This window comes from Oncorhynchus kisutch, linkage group LG6, assembly GCF_002021735.2.
Source record: "Oncorhynchus kisutch isolate 150728-3 linkage group LG6, Okis_V2, whole genome shotgun sequence".
NCBI lineage: Eukaryota > Metazoa > Chordata > Actinopteri > Salmoniformes > Salmonidae > Oncorhynchus > Oncorhynchus kisutch.
The window spans coordinates 35,209,070-35,233,097 of NC_034179.2; the positions used below are offsets into that span (position 1 = coordinate 35,209,070).

General features: G+C 41.8%; 1 protein-coding gene across 3 annotated transcripts; it reads right to left on the reverse strand.

Moving 5' to 3' along the window:
* Positions 1 to 799: 799 nt before the first annotated feature.
* Positions 800 to 23,667, reverse strand: zswim7 (zinc finger, SWIM-type containing 7). 3 transcript variants are annotated; one of them, XM_031826650.1, is made up of 6 exons: positions 23,336 to 23,646; positions 14,425 to 14,446; positions 14,274 to 14,323; positions 13,836 to 13,938; positions 3,617 to 3,721; positions 800 to 2,149 (listed from the first exon to the last, which is right to left on the reverse strand). In XM_031826650.1, exons 2-6 carry the CDS (start codon positions 14,438 to 14,440, stop codon positions 2,082 to 2,084), a joined length of 342 nt encoding a protein of 113 aa, XP_031682510.1. In that variant the 5' UTR covers positions 14,441 to 14,446; positions 23,336 to 23,646; the 3' UTR covers positions 800 to 2,081. The 3 variants fall into 3 exon arrangements, with proteins under 3 accessions (XP_031682510.1, XP_031682509.1, XP_031682508.1); XM_031826649.1 differs by lacking the exon at positions 14,274 to 14,323 and having other exon boundaries at positions 23,336 to 23,667; XM_031826648.1 differs by lacking the exons at positions 800 to 2,149; positions 3,617 to 3,721; positions 14,274 to 14,323 and adding an exon at positions 3,732 to 4,120.
* Positions 23,668 to 24,028: the final 361 nt, after the last annotated feature.

A 24,028-nucleotide genomic window follows, 5' to 3' on the forward strand; every position in this document is an offset into this window, starting at 1 on the left:
AATTAAATAAAAATTCTGCTTCTTTTGGGGTGTGGCCTATTCAAATTAAATTCAGAAATGTTGAATTGACACAAACCCTGCAGGGAACGCTAGGCCTAACGAGATTGTAGGGTTGACAAGTGCTTGTTCTGTGAAAGACAAAAATATGCTTCATTGTTGTAATTGTATTTTTGTACCAGTGAGTCTGACACAGTGTTGTTAAATAGACGGTGCATCGTTCTCGGTTTGAAGATGTCTCTCACTGTACTTGACCACCAACTGATGAGCTTGCCTTTGTTGTGGTGGTTGGCATTGTGGACAATGGCCTCTTTTCTAAGAAGCTGTGACAGTCTATTTTCCTTTCAACTGGCTGAAATTAGATGTGGTTTTCTATCAAAAACAGGAAACCAGACCTCCACAAAATAAATCCAGTTTAACGAGACCCAGTTTGGATGTGACGGCACACAATCTGTGCTAAAATTAAGGTGGTTTTCCTCTGCTATGAGAAGGGCCTCCTTGCTGTGATATTAAACTGTGTTGTGTACTGTTTTTGTGTTCACAAAGTTAGATTGAATGGGATCTTAAGCACTTACAAATTTGTACAAATATACTATACGAATTGGAATTCGTAACTTATCATATAAACGTCAGGAGAGGAAAACAAATTGCAGGATGTAACATATCATTGTGAAAATGTCATTGCGATAGTGAGCACTACTTTCAAAACTACTTCCTGAAATGATACAAAACCTCTGTAGTATCACTTTAACTTCTAAAAGGAATTTAAGACAAGTGTTGTCTTAGCACAGGGTCTAACAAATACAGTATTTCCATTGTGTTTAATTTCTTAGTTTTTCCATTTCTTCACCATACACATCAACCATCACCTCTACAACTTCAAGGGCTAAACTATAGGAGTGTGCCAAACTTCAAGTACATTCCATTGGAGACTGCACTGTACTGGTATTACTATTATTTGTTCATTCAAATGTGACCTTAGCATCAAGATAAGGGTTCAATTCCATTACAATTCAGTAAACTGAAATTCCAATTCCCCAAATGCTTCTTAACTGAGAAAAATGTGGAATTGGCGTTTGTTTACTTCCGGAGTTGATTGAATTGAAATGGAATTGCCCCAACCCTGCAACAGTGGGTTGTAAAGCCTTCAACAAGCCTGACTTGTGAATGAAGCCTTCCTACAATTTAAGAAGAAAACCATACAAGAACAAGCTGATGTAGTTTTCCAACCTGTGCGTTTGCAAATGTGTTACAGTATTGATGTCGCTAACCAGTAGCCTAAACAGTCAACTGTGGTTCAAATCAAAGTGTATTGGTTGTGTACACAGTTTTGCTGGTGTTATAGTAGGTGCAGCGAAATGCTTATGTTAGTAGCTCCAACAGTGCAGTAGAATGTCTGAACGTCAATGATGTTCAATTATTATTTCACTCAACTGACAACTAAACCAATACTGCTATTTAACATGAGAAAAATCTGTATGGTGAATTATTTGGTCAATAAAAGCTATATATGACTTGCCTGGTTAAATAAAAAATACAAATAAAATGTTCATATTGTTACAAGTCAGACTCATATTCTTACAAGAGTTTACACAACCTACATATAACAACCATTTTCATATAAAAGGAGAGTCTTAAAATACAGTCAATGAACAGATGCATATTCTCTGGCAACAGATTAAGAACACGAACACTCACAAAAAACAGCAACATCTGTTGTCTTTTGATTTTCAGAATGTGGAGAACCACACCAGAGTTCTAGAAGAACAGCACAATGACCTAAAAGCCATAAAAGTAATCTTCACACATGCAGACAGACTGGAGGAGACTATACAGCAGCAGTAGGCTTTGCCTTTTAAACATCTTTCCTCAGGATGTGCTGCAGTAGCTTGGTCTCAGATGGTGCTGTGTGGCTTTGAGTCTGGATCAGTGACCTGTTGGGTTGTGCTCTACGTGTCTGTGCTTTGGGTCTGTAGCTGCGGTCTGGTCTTCTACATGTAGGTCTGGATGAGTGACCTGGGGGTCTGGTGCTCTACGTGTCAGTTCTTGCTGCTCTCCCAGAAAGGATGCTGGACATCTGCTGGTCAGACAGGGCCTCCTGCTGGGACAGCCCCATGGCCTGACTGAGGTAGGCAGCCAGGATGTGCTTGCACTGCAACAGGAGGAGGAATGTTAGGGAAGTGATAGTACAATACGTGCGTGTGTGAGAGAGAAAGAGAATAAACCCTGATGAAGGCAGCTTGGTAAATCTATTGCATTGGAACCATTAGAGTATGCAGCTTTTCTTTTCTGTGTGTCACTCAGACAGAATTGAAGTTCAGGCAAGTTAAAAATGATGATTAATATACAGGTAACTGCCAAAATACTTTCTATTCCATTCACTTCAATAAATGGGATAGAAAGTACATTGAAAGTAGGTTCTTCCACACAGGTGTGGTTCCTGAGTTAATTAAGCAATAACATCCCATCATGCTTAGGTTTATGTATAAAATGCCCAGTTGCCCATTATTTTGGCTAACCATGTCTAGAAGAAAAGATCTCAGAGACTTTGAAAGTGGGGTCTCAAAGGAGCATAGGGGGTTTAAAAGGTGTGTGTGTCAGTCTCAAGTCACCAGAGATCAACCCAATTGAACACTTGTGGGAGATTCTGGAGCGGGCCTGAGAGAGTGTTTTCCACCACCAACGAAACAGAATGGTGTCCCATTCCTCCAATAGAGTTCCAGACATTTGTAGAATCTGTGCCAAGGCACATTGTAGCTCATGGTGGGCCAATGCCCTGTTAAGTCACTACGTTGGCGATTCCTTTATTTTGGCAGTTACCTGTATGTATGACTTATTTTAAAAAATGTATTATAATTTTATTTTATTTTTTTACTTATGGTTATTACATTTATAAAAAAATGAATAACACTTCTACAATGTCAGAATTTGTCATACCAATGTAATAAAGGCAGGCAGAATGTATTATATTCCCAAAAATCATTGGGCAGAAATAAGCTCAGGGAGACTTCTCAGAGTAACAGTACATTGGTGTCTCTCCTGCTGGGCTGTGGAACTAGAGCAGGGAGGCAGGGCTGTCATGGTTTGTAGACTATCCAGGCAATAGGCTCCATGCGAAACCCCCAGTGGAGACTGTGGCACTTCCCCTGGTCTGCCCTAACTGACCCATGACGGGGTCGCAATGACGATGACAGGGTCTGCAATGCCCTTAAAACAACACAGACAGCTCTGGATGTATGTGGGAGAGAGGGGGAGTAGTGTTGTCAACCTCACTGTGAAGTATGGATAGATTCTGTATTCAGGGAAATATTCAGAGGCAGCTGAGGATTTATGGGACTTCAGGGACTTTTTGGCTTTGTGCTCCCGAGAGTCATATGGGATGAACATGTTTAAACACTAGTGCCAGGGTCTTGCTAATAATGAACTGTTATACAGATCAACATGTGACTGCCTTCTGGGGGGGAAACCCTGAATGGTGGAATTCCACATCCTGTCTTGCTCAGTTATGCATGACTAGAACAGGCGGTTTGTGTGTGTGCAGGTTTTGTCTGATGTCTTTGTAGTCTATGGCTGTGTGCTCTATTAATGATTGAAACATGGATTATGTCTGTGTGTTCACCAGCAGGCTCTCGTTCCTCCTGAGCACAGTGTAGGCGAAGGCTGGGCAGGAGCAGTAGTGACAGGAGGTGTAGCAGGTGTACAGCAGCCCTGACCCTCCAATCACCTACAACAAAACAAACATGGACACAGTCAAAAACAACAGGTAGAAAGTCAAAGGAAGAACTGGCCAAAACCAGTTGTTCTGGAGAGTGGATTAATGGAAAAAAATGGTCACGGAAAGACTCTCTAAAACATATCACAGTGTTGTAGGAGAAGAGCGAGAATGTCTTGTCTCTAGCAAGTACTTAAACAAACCTATCAAACAATGATATGAATTCTGTTTGTACTGACACTGCATTCGCCTGCCACAGCTTGAGTCAATTCCACACATGTTCACAACAGCTGAGGAGCACTGTAGACAGTAGAGCAGGGTGAGGAATGAGGTGAAACAAGCTCCTGACTTCATCTCATCCATCCCTGAGCTCCTCCAACACGTCCGGACACATCCCACTAACCCTGGGGCCTGCTCAGGAGGATGTTACATTACAGAACATTAAGATAGAAATGTATGGTGTAGAACAGACATGATTGTCTGATAGATATATGGAATTGTGTCAGTTGTATTCATTCTATTTTTAGAATATAATTACATTTCATTCTATTCTATTTCTATCCTCAACGTTCACAATATCACTGAATAAACCCCTGACATCTGGAAAAGGGATTGTGTCGCCTATGGCCCCATGCAAACATTTAAAAAATGTATAGTTCCCTTTCTTCCTTGCATATTTCACTGATCTGACAGAACTAGGATGGAGAAAGGTTGTCTTCACCTATCTAATCATTTCAGATCAGCATTCCAACTTAAGGAAGGAAGGAGAGGAAGTATGCATATTTAATGAATCCAAATGTTAAACATGTATTGGGTTTGAAAGTGGAAGACAATAATTCCATGGAGCTAGACAACTGGCTCCAAATATTGAATATAAGCTACTCCAACACCGTAGCTGTAAAGTCTGGCACTCAAGATAGGGGTAGACATACTTTGTGCCAGACTCTCAGCTTCAGCCCCATTCTGAAGATGACGCATAAGGGCATTAATTCAGAGGATTACTCAGCCTTGTCACCACAACTAATGACTCTCAACATGACAGAAACAGGCTCCATTATTCCCCAGCCCAGACAGATTCACAGCTATGTAGTCCCTCTAAATTACCTTCTCAGTGATCTACAAAATAAAACACCTCATTTGTAGAAAAGTGACGCTTCATTATAAATGAGTAACTCTTCAGGGAATATTACATTGAGTCGATTTAAAAAAAGTGACAAAAGCAGAGTTGTGAGACTGTGAGCCACCCAGCTGAGGGTACCGGAGGGAGACTGTAACCTAGGGTGTGTATTCGTTCACTCCCCCTCAAGGATTTAAGAACATTAAATTGGCATAAGAATACCAAAATGGTAGACACTCAATCTGCACACCAACTCAATGATTTTTTAAATACACTAGTTGAGGGTGAGTGAACAAGCGCACACTTCAGGGAGAGGGGAGGAACGGAAAATTGGCTCAACATATGGCCGATTGGCCATAGAAATATAATCTATTGTATTTCTATGGGACCGGCCTAGGTCAATCGGTGATGCTGAAGCCTCTAAAGCATTAGTCATTGAAAACCAGCTCACATTTGAGTCTTTTTGTCCTCTGCTTGCATTTCAGAATGTGTTTCCACTTCTGAGCTCTGGCCACAAAGCAAACTTGGTAGGCCCAACACAAAACCACACTTAAACGATCCCTGATATTCTCCTTCCACTGTTTGGAACCTGTCTAAGCTATCCTAGCAGGGGATTCCACAGTCCGCTAGAAGCGTTACATACTCTTCAATCTCAGTAAATGAAATATGACATTCAGCTCCAGCGTGGACTGGAGTTGGCTTCTCCATTTTTATGGTAGGAATGCCAGGTTCACACAGGACTACATAGAGGCAAGCCATCATGTGCCAGAGAGCTCCAAAGTTTGGAGGGACGGCTCTGTCATCAGTTCGTCACTGCCAGATCCAGTTTCAGTTGCAGCCCGTCAGGGAAGACCATAGAGGACTGCCATGGTTTGTGGGAAGTCACGACAGGCACAGGGCTGATGATGCATCTTACTCAAGGCTTCAGACTGCATCGTAACTAGGGTTGCACATTTTGGGGATTATTCAGAGGTGGAAACTTTCTGTGGAAATTAACGGGAATATATGGGAATTATAATATAATTTAAAAGTAGATCTTTGCATTGGATATATTTACCATATCATATGGAGACAGACACATAAACCTTTTACCTTATCATAAGTAGACAATTGCAAATGATTAAATCCTTCCAATATATTTATATCGCACGGTGTTTCAACACAACGGGTTGAACTTTAATTAAATGAGTTGACTCTTCACATGGGATGATTTCACTGAACAACAGAAAGGGAATATCGAATGATCCCCAATGATCCTTCTCATCTCTCAAAAACGTTTAACATACATCTGCAAAATTATTGTCTAGAAACTAAAGCTTTGGTTGTCTTCCTCTCAGGCTTCCATGTCTTCTCCCTGGACCTCCTCAATGTCCACCTCTTGAACATCCGGCTCATCCCTTTCCAACCTTGTTGAGGATGGCTCGTTGTCAGGCCACCAATTTCTCAACCCTTGTATTGGTCAGCCTGTTGCGTGCTTTGGTGTGTGTGTTCCCAAACAAGGACTAGTTGCGCTCTGAGGCCGCTGATGTTGGTGGGATTTGGAGGATAATAGAGGCAACAGGGGAAAGAGCCTGCATACACAAAGTCCCTTCCACCAGGTGGCTGATGAGATATGTTGGCATGACTGCCATATTGCATCTCCATCCCAAAGCCCTTGATTGGAAGTGTACTTCGCCAGACTGCCAAGAACCTTGCCCTCATCCAGGCCAAGGATACCATAGGCCTTGTTGATCTCTGCACCAGACAGGATGCTCTTGCCAGCATACTTGGGGTCCAACATGTACGCTGCAGCTTGTATGGGCTTCAGACAGAAGTCTTCACGCTTTTTGATGTATTTCAGAACTGCAGTTTCCTCTGCTTGGAGCAACAGTGAAGTGGGCAGGGCAGTGCGGATTTCTTCTCTTACATCTGCAAGCAGAGTCTGAACATCAGACAGGATGGCATTGTCTCCCTCAATCCGTGCAATGGCTACTGCCATTGAGGAAAGTTTCCGACCCTTTGCTACCCTAATCATAACTCTGGATTATTTGTCTAGATTTGTCATAAAGGGGTGAAACAGTGTTTCCCCTATTTTTATTTAGTAGTGGTGGACCACCACTTCAAAAAAATATACTGTATATAAAATGTTTTTAAAAAATCTGGATGGTAAAACGTTCAGTGTAAACTTAAAATCAAATGAAATCAAAATGTATTTGTCACATACACATGGTTAGCAGATGTTAGTGCGAGTGTAGCGAGTGTAGCGAGTGTAGCGAGTGTAGCGAAATGCTTGTGCTTCTAGTTCCGACAATGCAGTAATAACCAACAAGTAATCTAGCTAACAATTCATTTATTTATTGGATATTTCAAACTTTTTTAACAAATCAAAAACTGAAAAATTGGGCGTGCAAAATTATTCAGCCCCTTTACTTTCAGTGCAGCAAACTCTCTCCAGAATTTCAGTGAGGATCTCTGAATGATCCAATGTTGACCTAAATGGCTAATGATGATAAATACAATCCACCTGTGTGTAATCAAGTCTCCGTATAAATGCACCTGCACTGTGATAGTCTCAGAGGTCCGTTAAAAGCGCAGAGAGCATCATGAAGAACAAGGAACACACCAGGCAGGTCCGAGATACTGTTGTGAAGAAGTTTAAAGCCGGATTTGGATACAAAAAGATTTCCCAAGCTTTAAACATCCCAAGGAGCACTGTGCAAGCGATAATATTGAAATGGAAGGAGTATCAGACCACTGCAAATCTACCAAGACCTGGCCGTCCCTCTAAACTTTCAGCTCATACAAGGAGAAGACTGATCAGAGATGCAGCCAAGAGGCCCATGATCACTCTGGATGAACTGCAGAGATCTACAGCTGAGGTTGGAGACTGTCCATAGGACAACAATCAGTCGTATATTGCACAAATCTGGCCTTTATGGAAGAGTGGCAAGAAGAAAGCCATTTCTTAAAGATATCCATAAAAAGTGTCGTTTAAAGTTTGCCACAAGCCACCTGGGAGACATACCAAACATGTGGAAGAAGGTGCTCTGGTCAGATGAAACCAAAATTGAACTTTTTGGCAACAATGCAAAACGTTATGTTTGGCGTAAAAGCAACACAGCGCATCACCCTGAACACACCATCCCCACTGTCAAACATGGTGGTGGCAGCATCATGGTTTGGGCCTGCTTTTCTTCAGCAGGGACAGGGAAGATGGTTAAAATTGATGGGAAGATGGATGGAGCCAAATACAGGACCATTCTGGAAGAAAACCTGATGGAGTCTGCAAAAGACCTGAGACTGGGACGGAGATTTGTCTTCCAACAAGACAATGATCCAAAACATAAAGCAAAATCTACAATGGAATGGTTCAAAAATAAACATATCCAGGTGTTAGAATGGCCAAGTCAAAGTCCAGACCTGAATCCAATCGAGAATCTGTGGAAAGAACTGAAAACTGCTGTTCACAAATGCTCTCCATCCAACCTCACTGAGCTCGAGCTGTTTTGCAAGGAGGAATGGGAAAAAATTTCAGTCTCTCGATGTGCAAAACAGATAGAGACATACCCCAAGCGACTTACAGCTGTAATCGCAGCAAAAGGTGGCACTACAAAGTATTAACTTAAGGGGGCTGAATAATTTTGCACGCCCAATTTTAAAGTTTTTGATTTGTTAAAAAAGTTTGAAATATCCAATAAATGTCATTCCACTTCATGATTGTGTCCCACTTGTTGTTGATTCTTCACAAAAAATACAGTTTTATATCTTTATGTTTGAAGCCTGAAATGTGGCAAAAGGTCGCAAAGTTCAAAGGGGCCGAATACTTTCGAAAGGCACTGTATATTTTACATCATTTCCCATCAATTCCCATTATTAAAGTGGCTGGAGTTGAGTCAGTGTGTTGGCAGCAGCCACTCAATGTTAGTGGTGGCTGTTTAACAGTCTGATGGCCTTGAGATAGAAGCTGTTTTTCAGTCTCTCGGTCCCAGCTTTGATGCACCTGTACTGACCTCGCCTTCTGGATGATAGCGGGGTGAACAGGCAGTGGCTCGGGTGGTTGTTGTCCTTGATGATCTTTATGGCCTTCCTGTGACATCGGGTGGTGTAGGAGTCCTGGAGGGCAGGTAGTTTGCCCCCGGTGATGCGTTGTGCAGACCTCACTACCCTCTGGAGAGCCTTACGGTTGTGGGCGGAGCAGTTGCCGTACCAGGCGGTGATACAGCCCGACAGGATGCTCTTGATTGTGCATCTGTAGAAGTTTGTGAGTGCTTTTGGTGACAAGACGAATTTCTTCAGCCTCCTGAGGTTGAAGAGGCGCTGCTGCGCCTTCTTCACGATGCGGTCTGTGTGGGTGGACTAATTCAGTTTGTCTGTGATGTGTACGCCGAGGAACTTAAAACTTACTACCCTCTCCACTACGGTTCCATCGATGTGGATAGGGGGGTGTTCCCTCTGCTGTTTCCTGAAGTCCACAATCATCTCCTTAGTTTTGTTGATGTTGAGTGTGAGGTTATTTTCCTGACACCACACTCCGAGGGCCCTCACCTCCTCCCTGTAGGCCGTCTCGTCATTGTTGGTAATCAAGCCTACCACTATTGTGTCGTCCGCAAACTTGATGATTGAGTTGGAGGCGTGCGTGGCCACGCAGTCGTGGGTGAACAGGGAGTACAGGAGACTCAAACCAGATATAAAGTATGTAGAAAATACAGTACCAATAAAAACATTTGGACACACCTACTCATTCAAGGGTTTTTCTTTATTTTTTTACTATTTTCTACATTGTAGAATAATAGTGAAGACATCAAAACTATGAAATAACAAATGGAATCAGGTAGTAACCAAAAAAAGTGTTAAAAAAATATATTTGAGATTCTTCAAAGTAGCCACCCTTTGCCTTGATGACAACTTTGCACACTCTTGGCATTCTCTCAACCAGCTTCATGAGGTAGTCCCCTGGAATGCATTTCAATTAACAGGTGTGCCTTGTTAAAAGTTAATTTGTGGAATTTCTTTCCTTCTTAATGTGTTTGAGCCAATCAGTTATGTTGTGACAAGGTAGGGTTGGTATACAGAAGATAGCCTTATTTGGTAAAAGACCAAGTCCATATTATGGCAAGAACAGCTCAAATAAGCAAAGAGAAACCACAGTCCATCATTACTTTAAGACATGAAGGTCGTTCAATGCGGAAAATGTCAAGAACTTTGAAAGTTTCTTCAAGTGCAGTCGCAAAAACCATCAAGCGTAATGATGAAACTGGCTCTCATGAGGACTGCCACAGGAAAGGAAGACCCAGTGTTACCTCTGCTGCAGAGGATACGTTCATTAGAGTTACCAGCCCCAGAAATTGCAGCCAAAATTAATGCTTCACAGAGCACAGATAAATGCTTCACACACTTTCCTCATGTCTGCAAATGTATTACAAATAAAATATCACATTTACATGAGTATTCAGACCCTTTATTCAATACTTTGTTGAAGCACATTTGGCAGTGATTACAGCCTTGAGTCTTTTTGGGTATGACTCTACAAGATTGGCACTTTCTCACATTCTTCTCTGAAGATCCTCTCAAGCTCTGTCAGGTTGGATGGGGATCGACACTGCACAACCAGAGATGTTCAATCGGACTCAAGTCCGTGCTCTGGCTGGACCACTCAAGGACATTCAGAGACTTGTCCTGAGGCTTCTCCTGCGTTGACTTAGCTGTGTGTTTAGGGCCGTTGTCCTGTTGGAAGGTGAACCTTTGCCCCAGAGGTCTTGAGCGCTCTGGAGCAGGTTTTCATCAAGGATCTCTCTGTACTTTGCTCTGTTCATCTTTCCCTCGATCCTGACTAGTCTCCCAGAACCTGCCACTAAAAAATATCCCCACAGCATGATGCTGCCACCACCATGCTTCATCATAGGGATGGTGCCAGGTTGCTAGCCCACTTGTTTCTCATGGTCTGAGAGTCCTTTAGGTGCCTTCTGGCAAACTCCAAGTGGGCTGTCATGTGCCTTTTACTGAGGAGTGGCTTCCATCTGGCCACTCTAACCATATAGGCCTGATTGGTGGAGTGCTGTAGAGATGGTTGTCCTTCTGGAAGGTTCTCCCATCTCCACAGAGGAACTCTAGAGTTCTGTCAGAGTAACCATTCGGTTCTTGGTCACCTCCCTGACCAACATCCTTCACCCACGATTGCTCAGTTTGGACGGGTGGCTAGCACTAGCAAGAGTCTTGGTGGTTCCATACTTCTTCCATTTAAGAATGATGGTGGCCACTGTGTTCTTTGGGACTTTCAGTGCTGCAGAAATGTTTTGGTACCCTTTCCCAGATCTGTGCCTCGACACAATCCTGTCTCGGAGCTCTACGGACAATTCCTTCAACCTCATAGATTGTTTTTTTCTCTGACATGTACTGTCAACTGTGGGACCTTATATAGACAGGTGTGTGCCTTTCCAAATCATGTCCAATCAATTGAATTTACCATAGGTGGACTTCAATCAAGTTGTAGAAACATCTCAATGATGATCAATAGAAACAGGATGCAAAAAACAGGAGCTCAATTTCGAGTCTCATAGAAAAGGGTTTGAATACTAATGTAAATAAGGTATTTCTGTTTTTATTTTTGATACATTTGCAACATTTTCTAAAAATTAATGGGGTATTGTCTGTAGATTGAGAAGGGGAAAAAAGTATTTAATCCATTTTTGAATAACGCTAAAGTGTAACAAAATGTGGAAAAAGTAAAGGGGTCTGAATACTTTCCGAACGCACTGTATATTGCTATTCTGCCTTAAACTTTACCCTGGTCTGATTCTCTGTGCCCTGTCACAAGAGACTGAACGAACCCCATATTCTCATGGAAAAGGTCACCTGAATGTATGATTGAGTCAGTGTGGCAAACAGACAGTATCAACCTATGAGCACCCTCTTAGAAAAAAGGGTTCCAAAACAGTTATTTGGCTGTACCCATAGGAGAACAACTGTTTTTGGTTCTAGGTAGAACCAGTTTGGTTTCCATGTAGAACCCTCTGTGTAAAGGGTTCTACATAGTACTCAGAAGGGTTCTCCTATGGGGACAGCCAAAGAACCATTTTTCAATTATAGAAAAGAGTGCAGGGAAAGGCCAGTGTATTCATTAGTATCACACCAGACACAATAACAAAACAATGACATGTACAACAGGTCCCAGACTGGCTCTTTTCCCCAACCCAGAGCTAAAAGTAGACCTACTTCCAGAAAAAGGGGGTATAAACTAAGCTCTTCAGACTGAGTTTATTTTGTGTTACTGCAAGTCAAGCCTCTTCTCAGAAGTGACGGCCAACTGGCTGTGTCATGGTTCTGGTCAGTAAAAACCTGACGTTTTAAGTTTCTCTGACATCATAAAAGCGTTGAGCTGCTGGATACAAATAGAGGCGTGGGTTGTGTAGGCGTCAGTGCCCAGACGCCTACACAATGTTGCAGAGTGAGTTACCCCAAATCAAGGATCATCAACTTTTCTTGAGCAGACGGTCAGGGGGCTGGAACATAATTACAAATCATTTGCAAATTGACCGCAAGAAGCCCAGAAACACACACTTTCTTTATAAAACTATATACACTTAGCCCTAGTTTAATTTGGAGTGTTGTCAAATGGAAGAAAAATAGGATGCAGGTGCCATGGCAATCCTCCAACACGAGCATTGTGACACTTGGGCAGTTGCCTCAGGTTCCATTGTTGGATTGACATGCTGACTGAAATCCCCTGTAGATCAATAAAGTTAAATTCAATTCAGGGAAGAACACAATAATTCCTCCTGGCTAAGACCTCAGGGGAGGAGAGAAACAAATGGTCCTCGACTACTGAATCAAAGTAAATCTTTACTTTCAACTTCCCAAATATAGTCTACCCTCCCTCCCTGAGCCAAAACAAGGCAACTTAACCTGGTCTGGTTCAAGTTATCCCAATCACACTTACTGTAAGGATATGTCCCAATACTTCTGAATGAACTATTTTTCTCTGCAGACAGACAGTTCCAGGGATGGATAGAAAACAATAGCTAGGTGACAATTGCACTCAAATCACGATCTCCTTAAAGATTAGTGGTCAAAAAGTAAAAGACAAGAGGAGAGAAAGTAATCTAAGAGGAACGACATAACTAGCTAGCATCTCTTGATTTTGGGGGTTTATGTTTTTATATAACAATAAAGCCACGGAAATGAGTTACTCCAGAAATGAGTTACTCCAGAAATATTGGAAGATAGCACAGCTATCTAAATCTTACTCAGACATCTCCTCAGAACACCCACTCACAGCAAATAAAACTGTCGACACTTGTATATTTAAAGAGTAAATAGTATTGCAAATGACGCAACCACACTACATGAATATGGGAAGAGTGTGATATTGGAAGACTTATCTACTTGTTACTGCATAGGCTTTCCAACACTGTTTTTTCACTCACAGATGTTTTAGGAGAAAACGTAATAACTTTCTATGGAAATGTAGAACTGAATTTGTGCCCGGAACCACATCATATTATAGCCTAAACATTTCCAATAAACACCACCTAATTTCACCACAGAAGTCACCAAAAACTTGAGAAGGAGAAAAAAAACTATTAAGGAATTTATTCCAAAGAAACAGAAACCACTGTCTGTATTTAGCCTCGTTGTGTTTTTTCTGTCCCATTTCATAAAAGCTGTCAAAGGCGTTTACAGGAAACTTGGGTCACTGGACAGGCCCTGCTATGACGCAAGAGGACATGGCCTACAGGGACTCTGGGACTGGTAGGGAATGGCTATGGATTAGGTGGTTTTCCATGAGTACAACAGTAATTAATCCGTCCTTATGGGAGGTTCTGGCATTGATGTCAAGTGTTGGGAAGATAATAGCTTCTCATTAGCGTCTCTATAGTATACAAAGAGGGTCAAAATGCTTAAGACTTAGCTGTACATTTCCCTTTCATCGCTCTTTTGTGTGAATCATGGTCGATTGATTACCAAATGTTTCACTAGGTGGTTTATAGGGAAAGTGGGTACTCTAGTGCAAAGTGGGTAGCAGATGTTCACCTGATATGCTCTCCGTCCACTGGGGGATGAGACACAGGTGACAGAGCGCTGGTCCACCAGGTCCAAGGCCTGGAGGGCACAGGAGCCAAACACAAACCTCAGCCTGGGAGAGAGACAGGGATAGGGGACAGGCATGGAGAGAGACCCATATTAAGGCTAGCCCTCAACTTAATGTAAAAGTGCTTTTAAATTGAGATATAATGCATATAAACAACAACGCAGCAATGCATATAAACAAACACCTGAGAGACAGAGCGACTGAGACATTAAGCCTGATAGCATCATTCCTAACACACTCAGCCAATTAGCCAGTGAAAAGCAGGTAACGAAGGATTGAAGAGGTCCTATACCATGAAAATCACCCTTCAAGAATAACATCATACAGGACAGGATGTGGCTGTGACACAGCACCTACTACATCTGGAAATTCTCACCCACCAACCAAGAGGGGAGGGCCCTGCTGTCTGGGTGACGGCATCTCCATCCCACTGTGGAAAGCACATGCCATAAAAGGCCACTCCCTCTCCCACCTCACTGGTTTCCCCAATAAAGCAAATAATCCTCAGGTAAAGATAAAGGTAATACTCACGCAATAAGCAGGTCATCAGGAACTGCAAAGAAAACACACCAAAAAAAACAGTGATGGGGTTAGAATAATTTCCTCATTTGGTTTTAAATAGGCTTTAATTTAGAACTTATTGGTAAATAATTCCTCAGAGACATTGCTTAATGAAAAATGAATTTGCAATTTCCTTTCCTTAGTTCTCATGAAGACAGTAATGGATGAGTTCTGTAGTAAGGGAGGAGTTGGCTGGCTGGGCTTCTGGAGGAAATAAGGGCTTGACCTCGTTGAAGAAGTGTGTAGCTACTGCAGTTTGCAATATGGTTTTGGAAACATAAGGAACGAGGAATAATAATAAATCATTTTCAGAAAACTAAAAAGGTTAAATTACTACACACCTTTATAGGGTCAGGGTTAGTGTTTCCACACTGCCATATCTCCATGTTACAGCACTTTTTTTTTTACAGAAGACATTTGGCCACCTGTGCTAAATAGCTATCTAGCGTGCCCCGAACCTGTGTGTTTGTGTAACTGGGGAGGAAGTGTAGTTCATCAACTGGAGGCTCACACAGACTATGGCTCTTTGTAAAACTGCTACAATTTATCTATTTTATTTTAAATATTCTTTCTCGCTGATATGAACGATAAGGGGCAAATCAGCATACGTTTCGATAAACCGTTTCGCAAGCGATGATTATTTACGTTTCTAAACGTTAAAACACAGCTTCGGAATTGTAGTTTACAAGCAGCCAATCGTGGGCGAAGCTAACCACTGAAAACCCTATGGATAAGAAGCAGTGGTGCCGTTTAATATATTTTGTTTATGAGCATGGCCTTTTCTATTACAGCATATTGGATGACTGTCATTCATATTCCATTCACCCAGCTCAATGTAACATCAATAGATTTAGGATACTCACATTTTCCCTATACCCATCATGTGGTTGCTACAACCTAGCCTATGAATAAAAGTTTACAACGTAGGTGCACAGGTCGAGAGAATTTTGAATAATCAAGGTGACAGACACATTAAAAATGTTTTTACCTTTTTTATACAGGTTTTTGTCATTGAGATTAAATCTATTTTTCAAGAGAGACCTGGTCCAACAGCAGCAGGGGGAACAAAGTTTCAGACAAAATAACTTACATACACTAACACAACATTGAACAAAACTATAGACACATACAGTACAACAATGACATATTATGTAAAGAAACACAAATGGCATAACTGAAAAACAGCTGTCCTAAAGACAATTACACATCTATGATATTTACATTGGCCGAGTGTTTAAACTCCACCAATGTGACTAGATCATCACATTTTTTTATGTTCAGGAGAGAATTCCAGGACCACAGAGCTGAGTAACTAAAACTATTTGTACCATGACCTAATTTTTGGTAGGCGGGGGTCTAGATCATCAGGGCTAGGGGATTTCTTTCTATCAATATCTTTCAGGGCTTCAAGCACTTCTGAAACAGAGAAGGATTAGAAGGAGAACCTGATGAAGGAGTGCACAGGGGTGTCAGGTAAATTGACAGGGGGCTCATTTATACCTTTAATCTTTTCAAATAAACTGCCTGAATCAAGAAAATAGAGTTTCTCTCAGTTACAATCTGTGTGTCTATCAATAGTTGTTTGTGTATCTTATTTGCACTCCAAACCATTCACTACTTGCCAAAATTCAGAAGGATTATTTAAATTATCCAAAGTAGATTTAAGGTAGTGGTCTGCTTTCAGTTTTCGGGACATAGCCACACCCAGATTTCGAAGATGTTTAAAAGCCTTCCAATCATCCGCCAAACCAGACCATCTTGCTTTAGCCCACATAGTATTTGGTTCCCTTATGATTTTAGTAAGTTCCTCAGTAAACCAAGGGTTCTCTCTGCCCTTAATCCTGCATTTTTTTAAAGGGGCATGCCTATTGCATACACCCTGTAATGCGTTGTGGAAGTAAGAAAAGGCTAATTCAACATCTGGGGTTAATTATATTCTATTCCATTCAATGCTAAATACATATTTTCGTAATGACACGTGAGATTGCTTAGATATTTTACCATCTCTCACACAGGCAATAGCAAAGTGATCACTTACAGTGGGGCAAAAAAGTATTTAGTCAGCCACCAATTGTGCAAGTTCTCCCACTTAAAAAGATGAGAGAGGCCTGTATTTTTTTTAATCATAGGTACACTTCAACTATGACAGACAAAATGAGGGAAAAAAATCCAGAAAATCATATTGTAGGATTTTTTATGAATTTATTTGCAAATTATGGTGGAAAATAAGTATTTGGTCAATAACAAAAGTTTCTCAATACTTTGTTATATACCCTTTGTTGGCAATGACAGAGGTCAAACGTTTTCTGTAAGTCTTCACAAGGTTTTTACACACTGTTGCTGATATTTTGGCCCATTCCTCCATGCAGATCTCCTCTAGAGCAGTGATGTTTTGGGGCTGTTGCTGGGCAACACGGACTTTCAACTCCCTCCAAAGATTTTCTATGGGGTTGAGATCTGGAGACTGGCTAGGCCACTCCAGGACCTTGAAATGCTTCTTACGAAGCCACTCCTTCTTTGCCCGGGCGGTGTGTTTGGGATCATTGTCATGCTGAAAGACCCAGCCACGTTTCATCTTCAATGCCCTTGCTGATGGAAGGAGGTTTTCACTCAAAATCTCACGATACATGGCCCCATTCATTCTTTCCTTTACACAGATCAGTCGTCCTGGTCTCTTTGCAGAAAAACAGCCCCAAAGCATGATGTTTCCACCCCCATGCTTCACAGTAGGTATGGTGTTCTTTGGACGCAACTCAGGATTCTTTGTCCTCCAAACACGACGAGTTGAGTTTTTACCAAAAAGTTATATTTTGGTTTCATCTGACCATATGACATTCTCCCAATCTTCTTCTGGATCATCCAAATGCTCTCTAGCAAACTTCAGACGGGCCTGGGCATGTACTGGCTTAAGCAGGGGGACACGTCTGGCACTGCAGGATTTGAGTCCCTGGCGGCGTAGTGTGTTATTGATGGTAGGCTTTGTTACTTTGGTCCCAGCTCTCTACAGGTCATTCACTGGGTCCCCCCGTGTGGTTCTGGGATTTTTGCTGTGTGAGATCTTGCGTGGAGCCCCAGATCGAGGGAGATTATCAGTGGTCTTGTATGTCTTCAATTTCCTAATAATTGCTCCCACAGTTGATTTCTTCAAACCAAGCTGCTTACCTATTGCAGATTCAGTCTTCCCAGCCTGGTGCAGGTCTACAATTTTGTTTCTGGTGTCCTTTGACAGCTCTTTGGTCTTGGCCATAGTGGAGTTTGGAGTGTGACTGTTTGAGGTTGTGGACAGGTGTCTTTTATACTGATAACAAGTTCAAACAGGTGCCATTAATACAGGTAACGAGTGGAGGACCTAGGAGCCTCTTAAAGAAGAAGTTACAGGTCTGTGAGAGCCAGAAATCTTGCTTGTTTGTAGGTGACCAAATACTCTCATCTTTTTAAGTGGGAGAACTTGCACAATTGGTGGCTGACTAAATACTTTTTTGCCCCACTGTATATAATTTGCAAAAATACCAGAAGCATTAAATCGATGTGGAGTATTGGTTAAGACCAAATCAATCAAAGATGATTTCAGAGGATACTATATATTCAATTTAGTTACACTGTTGTCAATCTGAGTGAGATTATAGGTATTGCATAGAATTTTGAGTTGATCAAAACTAGATGATAACCAATCCTGACTCAGATCACCCATCAAGACAAACTCTTGCACACTCATGTCTGTATCTAGCTGATCCAAGGTGTAATCATTTGTCCAACAGTTGGACACATTTTTTATTGGACAAAATTCAGGTATGTTTATCCCCATGTCGTTCCATTTGAATCCGTTTAAGAAACGTTTTTCAACAGAATACACCCCTGATCACACGCAAACACAATTTACTTTCCTAGCAGCCACATACAAACAGCATGATCCCTTTGATCGTTGCATAATTCCTTCTCACATCTATGCACTCTCTTCTTCTCACCTTTTCACTTTGCTTGTGGACTTAAGTGCACAACACATCAGCTGTCTGTGACCATGTGAAAAAAACTTTGCAAGCCAAAACTTTATATCAGAAACGCAACACACAGCCTACATCATTGTCATTCTATTAACATCATAGTCAACATAGCTAATACAACTAATGTGTTACTAAACCCACTACAATCATGCAGTACAGTGCACAGTCAGCAGCAAGCAGTTTAGCAGTTACACCGGCGTGCTCCGGTGGCAATAAATAAATTAAATATAAACTTACCTTGACTTGAATGTGTTCCAGGGTTGGATAGCCATAGCCAGCTAGCTAACATAGCATCCCTCTCTGTTTGAGCTTGGTGTTTCAGTAGGCTAAACTAACTAGGTGCAGTCACTAGCTAAGTAAGTGAAAGTTTTTTTTTTAAATACAATGAAATATAGCTCTTGCATCTCTTTCATTTTTGAAGAAATTAATTTGTTAAAAACTGTTCAACTATTGTCTTTCTCTCTCTTTGAGTAAATTACTCACCACCTGTTATGCACCGCAGTGCTAGCTAGCTGTAGCTTATGGTTTCAGTACAAGATTCATTATTTGATCCTTTGATTGGGTGGACAACATGTCAGTTCATGCTGCAAGAGCTCTGATAGGTTGGAGGATATACTTCGGAAGTTGTCATAATTACTGTGTCTATGGAAGGGGGTGTGAACCACGAGCCTCCTAGGTTTTGTATTGAAGTCAATGTTCCCAGAGGAGGACAGAAGCTAGCTGTCCTTCGGCTACACCATGGCACTACCATACAGAGTGCTGTTGAGGCTACTGAAGACCTTCATTGCAAAACAGTGTGTTTTAATAAATTATTTGGTGACATGTGAACATATTTAGCATAGTTTATCTAAAAATAATAACTTTAATAATACTACATACTTAATGAGTATATAGTTAATTTTAGTATACTGTAAACAAATAGTATCCTTTCAGTTGAGCATACTTGCGCCTTTCTCCCGGAAGTTGATGCTGTTGTATGCAACCTCTTTGCTAGCTTGGTGTGTTTGTAAATTCAATCTGGAGTGCTAGAGTGTGCTCTAGGTGTTCGTAAATTCAGGGCGTTGTCAGATTGTCCGTTTGTAAATTCAGAGCGTTTAGAGCGCACACTGGATGCTCTGGTCGAGGAGTAGTTTACTCGTCCTAGCAGAGCTGGTTAGGCAGTTTTCATGTTATCCAGAGCGTTGGTGACTAACTGTGCTGCTGGCAACAATTTAATTATGCTTTTTTGTCGACTTTTACTGACAGTGGCCACATTCATCGGGTGTTGAGCGTTGGTAAATGCACTGGTTATTCTGTGCCCTGCCTGGCACAGTCAGACGAGAGGGCTCTGAAATTCATCTAGATAGCCAGACAAATGTGCAAATGCACCTGAACGACTATACCACCCAGCTAAGCTACGAGAGAAGTGAATAATCAAGTCAATAAACGTTGTGTAGTTAGTTAGATAGCATAAAGTAAATACTGGCAAGGTCAATGTATTAGTAGCCAACTAATGCTACAGTAGTTAGCTAACATACCTGGTACATACTGCTGTAATGATATGCTATGCGGTTCGTAAGGATAGCGTAGCTAACAAATTGTCAGCCAACATAACATGTAACTTATTAGAAAAGTAATTACGTCATTACATTGCTCATTATTTTCATAACATTTGTCATAATTAGTTAAAAGCAACAAATTTGAATCTGTTCTTGAACTTTTTCTGCCATTTTTTTCAAATCTGAAAATGTTGTGAGGCCACGCTCATTTTCTGAAGAATTGCATTATGAGCCATAGAAGCACAGAAATAGTGTCCATTGCTTGTATACTTTGTATTTTGGCGAATGTAGTACGGAGCGGCCTTCTGGTCAGACTTGAGGCGCGCACACCACCCACAGCTTCCGAGTATATTACTCGCTAATGTCTAGTCTCTAGATAACAAGGTACACGAAATTAGGGCAAGGGTTGCTTTCAAGAGAGACATCAGGAATTGTAACATACTCTTGTAGTACCTGAGCTGATTGTAGTACCCAGGCTGGCAAAAAACTGGATCACTGCTACTCTAACTTCTGCGATGCATACAAGGCCCTCCCCCGCCCTCCCTTCGGCAAATCTGACCACGACTCCATTTTGCTTCTCCCCTTCTATAGGCAGAAGCTCAATCAGGATGTACCGTGACAAGGACTATTCAATGCTGGTCTGACCAATCGGAATCCACGCTTCAAAATTGTTTTGATCACCTGGATTGGGACATGTAGCCTCAGAGAATAATGTAGATTTATACGCTTATTTGGAAAGTGAGTTTATAAGGAAGTGCATAGGAAATGTTGTACCCACTGTGACTATTAAAACCTACCCTAACCAGAAACCGTGGATAGATGGCTGCATTTGTGCAAAACTGAAAGCGCGAACCACCGCATTTAACCATGGAAAGGTGACTGGGAATATGGCCGAATACAAAGTGTAGTTTTTCTCTCCCCATGGCAATCAAACAAGTGAAATGTCAGTATAGGGACAAAGTGGAGACGCAATTCAAAGGCTCAGACACGAGACGTATGTGGCAGGTTCTACAGACAATCACGGACTACACGTTACGGACACCGAAGTCTTGCTTCCAGACAAACTAAACACCTTTGCACGCTTTGAGCATAATATAATGCCACCAATGCGGCCCTCTACCAAGGACTGTGGGCTCTCTTTCTCAGTGGCCGACGTGAGTAAGACATTTAAACGTGTTGACCCTTGCAAGTCTGCCGGCCCAGACGGCATCCCTAGCCGCATCCTCAGAGCATGCGCAGACCAGCTGGCTGGTGTGTTTACGGACATATTCAATCTCTCCCTATCCCAGTCTGCTGTCACCACATGCTTCAAGATGACCAACATTGTTCCTGTACTCAAGAAGGCAAAGGTAACTGAACTAAATTACTATCGCCCCGTAGCATTCACTTCTGTCATCATGAAGTGCTTTGAGAGACTAGTCAAGGATCATATCACCTCCACCTTACCTGTCACCCTAGACTCACTGCAATTTGCATACTGCCCCTATAGGTCCACAGACGATGCAATCACCATCACACTGCCCTATCCCATGTAAGAATGTTGTTCATTGACTACAGCTCAGCATTCAACACCATAGTACCCTCCAAGCTCATCATTAAGCTTGAGGCCCTGGGTCTCAACCCCGCCCTGTGCAATTGAGTCCTGGACTTCCTGACAGGCCGCCCCCAGGTGGTGAAGGTAGGAAACAACATCTCCACTTCGCTGGTCCTCAACACTGGGGCCCCACAAGGGTGTGTTCTCAGCCCACTCCTGTACTTCCTGTTCACCCATGACTGCGTGGCCATGCACGCCTCCAACTCGATCATCAAGTTTACATATGACACAACAGTAGTTGGCTTGATCACCAACAACGACGAGACAGCCTTAGGGAGGAGGTGAGGGCACTCGGCGTGTGGTGTCAGGAAAACAAGCTCTTACTCAACAAAACAAAAGGAGATGATCGTGGACTTCAGGAAACAGCAGAGGGAGCACCTCCCTATCCACAGGACATCAATGGAGAAGGTGGAAGTTAAGTTCATCTGCGTACAGATCACAGACAAACTGAAATGGTCCACCCACACAGACAGTGTGGTGAAGAAGGTGCAACAGCGCCTCTTCAATCTCAGGAGGCTGAAGAAATTTGGCTTGTCACCTAAACCCTCACAAACTTTTACAGATACACAATTGAGAGCATCCTGCTGAGTTGTATCACAGCCTGGGACAGCAACTGCACCGCCCACAACCGCAGAGCTCTCCAGAGTGTGGTGTGGTCTGTACAAGGCATCACCGGGCAAACTACCTGTCCTCCAGGGCACCTATAGCACCTGATTTCACAGGAAGGCCAAAAAGATCATCAAGGACAACAACCACTTGAGCCACTGCCTCTTCACCCTGCTACCATCCAGAAGGCGAGGTCAGTACAGGTGCATCAAAGCTGGGACCTAGAGACTGAAAAACAGCTTCTATCTCAAGGCCATCAGACTGTTAAACAGCCATCACTATAACACAGAGAGGCTGCTGCCTACATACAGACTTGAAATCATTGGCCACTCTAACAAATGGATTTCTTGTCACTTTTTTAATGCCACTTTAATAAATTATGTTTACATACCTTGCATTACTCATCCCATATGTATATACTGTATTTAATACCATCTATTGCATCTTGCCTATGCTGCTCGGGTCATTGCTCATCCATATATTCATATGTACATATTGTTATTCCATCCCTTTACTTAGATTTCTGTATATTAGGTAGTTGTTGTGGAATCGTTAGATTACTTGTTAGATATTGCTGCACTTTCGGAACTAGATGCATAAGCATTTCGCTACACTCACAATAACATCTGCTAACAACGATTCGATTTGACATCAGGAACTTTTTGACATCAGGAACTTTTTGCATCCTACCTAAATCCATACTATGACTAATAAGCATACTACATACTCAATGTACGTCACAAATATTATGGTTAGCATGAGTATTCGAACACAGCTATGGTCGCTCTGTTTCGAGCTCCAAGACAACTTTGCAGTATTTGTGTGTGTTATTTCTTACATTATTTGCTCAGAACGTTTATGATATTTTTTTATTTCTATTTTTGGGGACGTGTGTGTATTAGTTAGTATTACTGTACTGTTGGAGCTAGAAACATACGCATTTCGCTGCACCTGCGAAAACATCTGCAAAATATGTGTGAGCGACCAATAAAATGTAATTTTACTTAAAATCATATGAGTCTCAATGGCCCATCTGACAATGACCATAAAACAAAGCCATAACAACAGTGCCATCTTCTGGCTGGCATGCCCGACTAGAGACTTGACAGATGAGATTCTGTTCAAGGAAAACTGTAACTCACTTTTAGTTTTCTCTTGGTATGTCTTCTGTATGTCTTTGAAGAGTTGTTCGGCCACCGTAGGTAAAAATGAAGGCATCTCAAAAATTAGCTACAGCAAATATACCAGAAAACGTTTATGGGCAAAGCGCACGAGATACAAAATTGGTCAGAGGTCAACCAGTCGATATAGGTTGGTCAAAGTACTGAGTTGTTTACCTCATTAGTTATTGATCTACTAGAGGGAACATTTTAAATAAAAAGATAGCTAGTTAGCTAAAACTCCCGGGTATTTTTCCAACTGGTTTTGTTGTGTTGTTCTTCGTGGGGGAAGAAAGCTATGTATTGGCGCCACCATCAGGATGGGAGGGTAAGTTATTTTAACTTGCAACTACTGTATTCAAGTGTTTGACTGCAACGTCTATTTTTAACCTTGTAGATGGCGCCAAATTTCAATAGAAAACATTCGATATTAGTACAAAATGTGACTGGAATGTCCTACTCAAATCAATTTTTATTTGTCACATGCGCCGAATACAACAGGTACAAAACGTTCTGTAACTAAAACGAGAGTTTGTATTCGACAAATTCAGCTACACTGTAGGTCCCTCCCAGGTTCGTTCCGTTCAAGAAATGGGTGATATAAAATCTGAATTCACTACCAGCGATTTGAAGTCTGTTTAATAATACTTTCCTGTGGATATTCAGAAATTCCCA

What these genes read in the sequence shown, in the direction of transcription:
- zswim7 (XM_031826648.1), bottom strand. Translation starts at nt 23,411, where the DNA reads ATGCCTTCATTTTTACCTACGGTGGCCGAACAACTCTTCAAAGACATA. An exon ending in ATACCAAGAGAAAACTAAAA is followed by an intron (nt 14,447 to 23,335) that starts GTGAGTTACAGT and finishes TTTTCTTTGCAG; the next exon opens with TTCCTGATGACCTGCTTATT. An exon ending in CCTGATGACCTGCTTATTGC is followed by an intron (nt 13,939 to 14,424) that starts GTGAGTATTACC and finishes TCTCTCTCCCAG; the next exon opens with GCTGAGGTTTGTGTTTGGCT.